Source organism: Danio rerio, chromosome 16, assembly GCF_049306965.1.
Source record: "Danio rerio strain Tuebingen ecotype United States chromosome 16, GRCz12tu, whole genome shotgun sequence".
NCBI classification, from domain to species: Eukaryota; Metazoa; Chordata; class Actinopteri; order Cypriniformes; family Danionidae; genus Danio; species Danio rerio.
The window spans coordinates 59,482,162-59,492,500 of record NC_133191.1 but is presented as its reverse complement, the minus strand read 5'-3'; the positions used below and the strand labels follow the sequence as shown (position 1 = coordinate 59,492,500).

At 41.5% G+C, this 10,339-nt stretch overlaps 1 protein-coding gene across 12 annotated transcripts in view; it reads right to left on the bottom strand.

Annotated features, from left to right (window-relative positions):
- LOC108179660 (CREB-regulated transcription coactivator 2) overlaps positions 1-9,322 on the bottom strand; it is a 24,009-nt gene extending 14,687 nt beyond the window's left edge. For 2 of the 12 annotated variants that reach the window (XM_073925640.1, XM_073925644.1), the window contains exons 1-6: positions 9,067-9,322; positions 5,981-6,088; positions 4,179-4,292; positions 4,000-4,061; positions 2,786-2,857; positions 432-520 (exon numbers count right to left, since the gene is read on the bottom strand). In XM_073925640.1, the coding sequence (XP_073781741.1) occupies positions 432-520; positions 2,786-2,857; positions 4,000-4,061; positions 4,179-4,292; positions 5,981-6,088; positions 9,067-9,237 (616 nt within the window). In that variant the 5' untranslated portion in view covers positions 9,238-9,322. The remainder of the gene's footprint in view (positions 1-431; positions 521-2,785; positions 2,858-3,999; positions 4,062-4,178; positions 4,293-5,980; positions 6,089-9,066) is intronic. The other 10 variants (XM_073925642.1, XM_073925646.1, XM_073925641.1 and 7 more) reach the window with 7 other exon arrangements.
- Positions 9,323-10,339: the final 1,017 nt, after the last annotated feature.

Genomic DNA, 10,339 nt, shown 5'->3' with positions numbered 1-10,339 from the left:
ATTTGATCATTGATTAGTGTAGCCTATTACAGATTACAAAGAAAATCTTCATATTAAAAAGGAAACATCAGCTGGAGCTCAACAGATCAGATCAGTGTCATGATGAATGCTCAAATACTGCAGCCCGTAGATTACAGCGAGCATCATGTTCAGTTAGATTGTGTCGTCTGTCATTTACAGCAGGACTATATGTGTGTTATTTTACTAAAGTAGAGACATTATTAGAGTTTAGCACCAGAACTAGAGATACTGTATTATGTTAACTAAAAATAAACAGCACAGTATCTGGATCAGATCTGTATTAGTCAATACTCAGAATCATGGTATCGAGATTGGATCGCTTCCAAAAAAATGGTATCGCTGCATCCCTATACACCCTACTGTCACACACATACTTGCACGCACAAAGTAAACTAAACACACAGACTCACACTGACCGGCGCGGCGGCTCTGTGCACCAAACATCTCTGCAGATGGAGGATTCATCACACTGGTGTGCAGTGCAGAGTCAGAGTTCGTCCTGCAGACACACACACACACACACACACACACACACAAAGGTTACAATCCACATCCAAGCAGTACACAAACCACTGATTCTGGTGTACGGCAACTTTTCCAAATCATTTGAAGAAAATAAAGATTGTATATATGGATTTTAAATAAATAAATACAATAATTTAAGTCAATATCCACTTAAGTATTGAATTTTGTTTATGCACTGAAATATCAACATATGCAAATGATGGTTTGAGCTTTTTGCTTGGTAGCACCGGTGCTCCGAACTTTAAAAATGTAGACGCATCAGCCAAAATTTATTTAATTCACCAATTATGAGCACCGTTACTACAAGTTTTATACAAACATATTAATTGTATTTGAAATTAAAACTAATCAAACTAACAAGCAATATATATATATATATATATATATGTGCAAGCGTAAGGAAATAATGTCTCAACGAAATCCCATTATCACAAGAAAATAAAGCTGCGTCCCAAATCGCATACTTATGCACTATTCTACGTCAATTTGTAGTATAAACAGTGTAAGTAGTGTGTTCACACTGAAAACTCTAAAAACATTAAGTGCACTTTAATTACCCGGATGATGCACTCATTCAGCTGCTAAAATGAAGTGTGTAATGATGGACACTTCACACACTCAACGACCACAGGTTTGCTTACGTAGCGGAGCTATCGGACGCACATGTTGGATAACTTTATTTATTTTGGATGGTGAAAGCAAAATTCTCCTACGGGAGTGATTATAGCGCCTCCCGATGGTGAATGCGGTTATACTCACGGCAGGTATTATTTGATAATTCGGTTGTTTATTTCACTGATTTGGCAACCGTCAAACGTCATCAGGGAAACGGTTTGAATTTCCGCTTAGTAAAAAAACATTAGTGTGGCATTTGGGACAACACTACATACATATACTATCCTGTTGAGTGTGTAAGTGCATAAGTGCATAGTGCATAGTGTATAGTGTGCCACTTGGGACGCAGCTTAAGTTTTTATAACATAACTGAGTGACCAAAGCATACACGGAGCGCTCACCGGCCCTGTACAGCAGTGTGCTGGACATGAATGAATTTGTTAACAGTATAACTGATATTGCACTGATGCTTTTGACACATACTGTACCTTATTATATGCATACGTCATGTTAATAGCAATATCGGTCTTTTCATGAGTAGCGTCATTAGTTTACTCAGTGTAAGCCCGTTTGCGATGGTGTAGGTGGTGTTAAATTTGACATATAGCTGCCCCTTGCACGGCGGACAGCATCTGGCGATTATATGAAGGATTAAACAGAAGCTCTCGTGCTAGATGTGGCACACAGTTACCTGAAAACTCCATCCCACAGACTTTTCATAGCGGACTTGAAGCCAATGGAAGTCTTTTATTCACTCTTGGAAAAGTGTAGATGGTGGATTAACATTCAGCACATGGTCACTAGTAAGATGTGTCATTATTTGTGACTTTAGATGGTTTCTAAAACTAAATCTGTCAGTGTTATCTCCATTCTCATCTTCAGCGCTTTACAGTTTTTCGCGGTAGCAGCTCTCTCTGTCATCCGAAACCAGAAGGCGCTGAGTGATTGACAGCTGATATTAACCAATCATTTGTGTTCAGTGCTAGAGCAGTGGTGGGCCAATAAGAAGAGCGCGAAGGCGGGGCAAACATTACGGACTTGGCTTTGTTTACTGCAGCAAGTTGACATGACAACTGTTTCAAACCATTCCTGAGCGCCGCGTTTCGCATTTGATGTGCAGACAAAGAGCTTAGAGATGCATTCTGTGTGAATGTCTCCCGAATCCGCGCATGTGCTGAACATTTTGCTGTAAAAACTGGTCGCACACAACAATTTTAAGCACTCGCACACATGCTCCCAAATATATTTTGAGGTTGCATAGATAAAATTTAGGGCTCATTTGAGACCAAAACAGTCGCAATTTCGAGCCCTGTAATAATATACAACTATAAATGCTGAGAATATCCAAATGCATGCATGCAGAGCATGCGGAAAGTGTTGATAGCGCTCACTTTTCCTCATGTTTTTATGTGATTAGGGTTTTATTGATTTTTGTCAACATCCTACACACAATCCCCCATAATGACAATGTGGAAAAAGAGTTGTGTATGCATAACAAGATCATTTTTGGATCCCAGTAAAGCCTGAAATTGGCTCTGAGATGCTTAAGGAGCAGGCGGAGCGCAGACGCTCCACAGCAGAAGAAGCTGCAGTGTTTTAGATGGAGAGATTAAGGGAGGGTCACCTGTTGAGCGCTGTGGTGGGAAACTGCTGGAAAATCTGGCTCTTGTCTGCTGGAAAGTTGCTGCTCCAGTTCCTTCATGATCGACAGAGAAACGCCTGTTACTTCCAGCAAAACACACAGACGTGTAGAAGAGGACAGAGGAGAAGAACTGCAGCATCAGGAGACGCCAAAGAGAGACTCACTGCAGTCTGTGTGTGTGTGTGTGTGTGTGTGTTCAGATATTAAGGATCCCTGGTGATCAGACCAGCACAAGACAAGAGAAGTCCAGAAAGAGGAGGATTAAAGTCAGAATCACCAAGACATTAAGAGTAGAGGACGAGAAGCAGAGGAGAGAAACTCCTGAGAAGAAGAGGAGGAAGAGGAAGCTCTCAGATGGTCTGGAGTCAGAGCAGGAGTAACAGAGGAGATGATGCAAGAGTGCTTTTATAGAGCTGACACAAATACACTTGCACAAACACACACACATACACGTGCACTCACACATACCTGTACACACACGCATCCGAGGACAAACGTTCACAGGTGCACATACACACACACACACACACACACACACACACACACACACACACACACATGCATGCACACACATACACGTAAACATGTACATGTAGACATTTATGCACACAAACATTCACATGCATGCACACATACACCCATGCATCTACATTTGCGTGCATGCATGTGTGTGTGCATGTAAATACACAAACATGTATGCAAACGTACATACATGTACATGTATGCACACACACACACAAACACACAGGCATGCATGCACCAACTTGCACATGCACACAAACACACCATGACCATACACATAAACCCATGCACACATACTCATTCACACACACATAAAAGTGCATACAAATACACACACACACAACCCACACACACACAGCACTGACCACACTTAGGGCACAAACCACACCAATGACTTTTAACAATTAAAGGCAGTAAGAGACATCACTTTCAATTGAAAAGACACACACACACACACACACACGTACACATGTATGTACACATGCACGCACACACACACACACATATGCACACACACACACACACACACTCCTCTATTTAAACTAATTTCCACATATTCCCCATCGCTGTATTGACTCTAAAAAAAGTAAAAGTCAAACAGAATGATCGCTGCTAACAAGTCCCGCCTCTCTATCAGTGTGATTGACAGGAGTGTAAGCCAATGAGCACAGTACCTCCTCCAGCTGGGGTCAGGGGGCGGAGACAGATACACTGAGCTGCTGTGAGAGCTGTCCATCTGAGGTCAGAGGTCAAGGACACCAGCTCGAACTGCTCGTTATGTGATGATGATGTGTGTGTGTGTGTGTGTGTGTGTGTGTGTGTGTGTGTGTGTGTGATCTGCATGTAAGGATACTTGTCTCCTGTAGGGTCTGCTGGGAGAGATGAAGCGTCGCTCTCTCTGCACTCGCTCCACCAGACCATGATGACGAGTGGAGCGACTCGAGTCCAGCGTAGAGTGGAACGAGCCCTGAGAGAGACACACACACACACACACACACACACACACACACACACACACACACACACACACACACACACACATAGAGTTAAAATAAACCACAATGAACCATAGAAGCAGCACACACACACACACACACACACACACACACACCTAAACACAGAGTTAAAAAGAGCCACAATGAGCCGTTGTAGAAGCAACACACAGAAACCATAAGCACACCGATACACACACACACACACACACACACACGGAGTTAGATACAGGTTTAAAATTAATACTAAAAAATTAGTATATTTACACACATACACACACACACACACAGTAACAAACACTTGCATGTAAAAAAACACACACAAACACAGAAATACAGACACAAACTCACAGATACACACACAAAGAAAAAAAAACAGACACACACACACACACACACACACTCACAGACATGAGGACAGACACACAAACACATAAAAACAGAAATCACACACACACACACACACACACACACGTACACAGACATACATGAAAACAGACAGAAATAGACACACATAGACATGCACTGTAACACACTTAAATGCAGAAAGACACACAAACTCAGATAGATAGACACAATCACACACACACAGAAATACAGACACATACTCACACAAAGACAAAAACTAACAGAAACACACAGATATGAGGAGGACAGACACACAAACACACATATATAAAAATGAACACACAGACATGAACACACACACATAACCAGGAATGAACACACACACTAGAGCTGTGACCCTGCACTGGTCTCAGGGTTCGGTGACGATTATCATGCCATCAATTCGGCTCAATTGGATATCTCAGTGCATCAGGGAGCATTGACGGCGCTGTCCATACAGTTTAATATTTTCTTCACAGCAGCAGTTCTTGTATTAAAACGTATGAATATATTTATGTTTATATACTATTTGTAATGTAATTTTGTTAAACAGTCAGATATATAAACTGTACCTTTAAACAACATGAGCATTTATAGCAAATTAACAAATATAAATATCCCGCTCGCTTTCTGATCCTTGTCTAGTTCTCTTACACCTCTTTGATTGGTCACACCCTCAACAAAAACGGCTGTGATTGGCTCTTGCGCGCTGCGCTCTTCACAGATGAGCAACACTGATAAGCGGCAGGCGGCGATCACAGCTGATCCATGATAGACACGGTGGAGAAAACTCTGCAGACACGCGCTCGGCCACAGTGAGAGAGAGAGAGAGAGAGAGAGATGAGTATTTTCATTCGCTCAATGGCAGTGAAATAGGGGCTTCTGCTGTAAGTGTCAGTGAAAGACTGATCCAGCAAACACACACACAGTCAGATTGTGCACAGTTTCTGAGTTTTAAGTAGTTGGAGTGTTGTAAATACTCTCGCTCGCCTCCCTCGACAGAGCGCATATGAGATAAATGACATCAGTACACAATAACCGCTTATGATCATTACTGAACTCATACTGAATTATCCACGTCTGCATCACGCTGCACCGCAGAAACTATTCATTTTGACACTCCTAACACACACACACACACACACACACACACACACACACACACAGACATGAACAAACACACAAAAATACACAGAGACCACGCAGACAGACACACACACGCACACACACACACATACAGAGAGGTACAGACACACACACAGAAATGCACACTCACACACACCTGCAGGTCAGAGGTGTTTCTGCCAATCTGGTTGACGTTGGGTAATGATCCTCCATAATATGGGCCCTGAGTTCTGGCCAGCCGAACCTTCTGTGCCTGAATCTGTGAACAACACACACACACACACACACACACACACACACACACACACACACACACACACACACACACACACACAGAGAGCTTGAGTATCCTGCAATCTATTGATTTCTGCTAAACAGGTGAACAGTAATAATAATAATACTGTTGTAGAACGGTTCATCATGATCATCAACGCCTGCCGGAGTCTCTGATTACACACACTGAGCTTTATATTTAATAGAAACAGTCAACTGATAACGAAGTAATAATGATACAATGTAAAATTAAAACAACGTTAAAAACTACTCACTAAATCTCAATTAAATAAATTCAACTTTAAAAATATACAACAATCAAAATAAAATTCATAAAGTTAATAATGTAATTTTTATCAAAATTTACCAACAATTATTAATAGCTCATTAAAAGTTTTAAACCATTAATATGCATAATTCAAATAAATAAATAAAACAAATAAACAAATAGTGCTTTAAAGGTGCAGTGTGTGAGTTTGACACCCAGTGGTTGAGTCAGGTATTGCACTCCTGGATCAAAACAAACACAAGCGCAGGTTGCCAGATTGACGACACCAACAGCGAGTCTGATTTACCTGTGTTCTGAATAACAGCAGCAGCACACGACAGAAGGAATATTCTCCACATTAAAGGAGTTTTTGTCCTAACCAACAGCTGAAATGCATATATTATAATCGGCTTCTATTCGTCACAGCAGAACAGCAGAACACTGACCATGATCAGCTCAGCTACAGCTCATGTGCTTTACTCAGTGTTCAATGCTCATAATGTGAGTCTGACAGCACATGTATCAGCACACTACTGACTCCAGCATTGTGTCTCAGATGTGCAGGAATGTTCACTGAGCATAATCGGAGTATCTGCACACACATGATGCTGTTTATATGCTTTACAACAGTCAAAATCGTACACACAGCACCTTTAAATAGTTAAGTGAAGGTACTAAACCATAAATATGCATAATTAAAATAAATTAACAAACACTTCTTTAAAGTCAAACTGATTTTATAAAGCACTAGCTAAAATAAAGCACAAAAACGTCAAATAAAAATTATATTTCTTATGAAACTGAATTTTGTTTTACTGATATGCTCAAGTAAGTGCCAAAGTCTCAAATTATTATTATTTTTATTATTAAAAAGATCAAATACATTTTATAAAATAAAAACAGCATCAAATACACGACACATCCAGCATCTGTTATACTGTAATAACACACAGCTGACGGCAAAACAGGCTTCAGCATCAGCCAATCAGCAGAGAGACGCACACGCGCAGAGGCAACCACACCTGAACATCTGATCTGACAGCACAGACTGGGTGTGTGACTGACAGGAGGAATCCAGGAGGAGACGTCTTCACACACACACACACACACACAATCATCTTCACCACCTCTGGCAAGTACACACCCATTCTCACACGCAAACACACAGTACTGTCACAGCAGTGAGATATCAGGCCGAACGCCATCATACACACAGCATCACCAACTATTTACAAACACACACACACACCATCACCACCTCTGGCAGATACACACCTATTCATAAACACACATACACATACACACACACACACACACACACCTGTCGCATCAGTGTGACATCATTTTATATCTCTTACACACACACACAAACACACACACACACACACCATTACCACCTCTGGCAGGTACACAGCTATTCACACACACACACACACACACATAGATAAATGTAAACACACACACTACTGTCGCATCTGTGTGACATCACTTCATGACACACACAATCATCTTCACCTCTGGCAGGAACACACCTATTCTCTCTGTCTCACACACACAGCTGCTCATGTCCAGGTGATGACGCTGATCTACAACACTAATACTGACCCCAGATCAGAACAAAAACAAAAAAATTACATAATGATGAATAAGTGTTCATTCACAATAAACAACCACATCCAAAGTAAACACACACACACACACACACACACACTTGCGCTCTGGCCATTCTCCACCCTTGATCATCATTAGCATTAATCTTAAATCATTAAGTCTTAAAACATTAATTTCTTTGTATATCTTTTATGATTTAGGTTTTATTTTGTTTATGATTATACATTTTCATTTTTGATTCGTTTATTAAATAGTAATAAACACACTACATCTCTCATTGAAACATTAAAAACTAAATAAAAAAACAGTCATTTAAATGAAATAAACAAAAAAATAAAATGCTTAAAATGTGAAATCATTTAAAATAAAAGCAAAATAAAAGCCATACTAAACATTAATTAATTAATTACTTATTTAAATGTATAATTGAATTATAACTAATTAAATTATAATAACGTACATGAAAATAAGTTTAATAAAACACACTAAAACTTTTAAGAATAAAGGTAAAGATTATCATCAGTGTCATCAGGACTGTCAGCGCTAGTGATGGTCAAGGTGGTCAATCTGACACACACACACACACACACGCACACACACACACACACACACACACACAGGTAAACTCCCCCAGTGTTTTCTGATAAATCAATCCTCCGTCAGACTGAAGCGATGTTTTCACAAGTGATGTTTCAGAAGGACACACTGATAATAAAGTGATGATAACTGGAAAATATGATGACATATGATGAGTAAAGTGTGTGAGGAGCTCATGCTAATCTGTTGCTAACCGCTTCCGGTCGGACAGAAACTTCAAACTCACACACGCATTAAACGCGCTTTTACAATCGTGTATGGTCACGGTGGCTCTGACAACATCAGCCATCTAACCGAAGCAGTTTTAACGCCTTTTGTTTACCGCGTTTTCACAATATTCGCGTTATTATCATTAGCTTCCGTTAGCTTGTCGGCTACTACCTGCTGGCGCGCGCTCCTGCCAGCCGCCGCGCGCGTTCACGAGCAGAGAGAGAGAGCGAGAGAGAAACAGAGATTTGACGGTTCTTCGCGGGAACCTGGCCCGTTACCCGTGTGGAGGTGAGGTCCATCATGACCTCCTGGAACGCTGCCGTCTCCTCCGCCTGTCTCTGCGCGTGCATCGCGATCTTCTCGCTGAACTTTCGCGGGTTTGAGGCGCCGGACGCGGCAATTGAGGCGCCGTGATTCGGTCCCGGTGTCGGTCCACACGCGGAGGACATGATGAGGATCCCGAACACACACACACACACAGACCCAGAGCACCGGAGAACTGACACACACACTGACGGAGACACCGACACACACGAGCCCTCTAGGGGCACCAGGGAGACTTACACACACACACACACACACACACACACACACACAGTAAACATGCTCATCATACATTCATTATAAGCTGCTGTAAACACAGAGACACACACACACGAACATATACATACCAGTGAGACTTATTTACACACACACACACACACACACACACACACACACACCTTACACTCAAAACCAATGAGACTTTTTTACTACACACACACGTACTGTAAACACAAAAACACTCACACACATTCCAGCTAGATGTAAACATCACACACACTGTGAACACACCCCCATACCACACACACACACACACACATACACAAACTAACAATGCTCTCTCTCTTGCACACACACACACACACACCAACGAGACTTTTACTTACACACACACATACTAACAAGACTCTCTTTCTAACACACACACTCAGTGTAAACAGAAACTACCATCCAGACATTTTACACACACACACACACACACACACACACACACAATGTATTAATTTTTTACATTGGGCGGAACGATGGGTCAGTGGTGTTGCACTGTCGCTTCACAGAAAGAAGGTTGCTGGTTTGAGTCTCGGCTGGGTCAGTGTGTGTTTCTGTGTGGAGTTTGCATGTTCTCCCCGTGTTGGTGTGGGTTTCCTCCGGGTGCTCTGGTTTCCCCCACAGTCCAAACACATGCGCTATAGAGGCACTGATCAACTACACTGGCCGTAGTGTACGAATGTGTTTCCCAGTACTGGGTTGCAGCTGGAAGGGCCTTCATTGTGTAAAACATGCTGGAATAGTTGGCGGTTCATTGCACTGTGGTGACCCCTGATGAATAAAGGGACTAAGCCGAAAAGAAAATGAGTGAATGAATGAATTTCCTACAGTGATGTGTTTCGGCCAGGCAGGATCTGTGCACATTTTTAGCTGTTTCTGCACCAGATCTGTTGAAAATCTGCAGATTTATGCTGAATACTTTTGGGAGTATCGAAACTAAAAACTTAATATATGAAACTA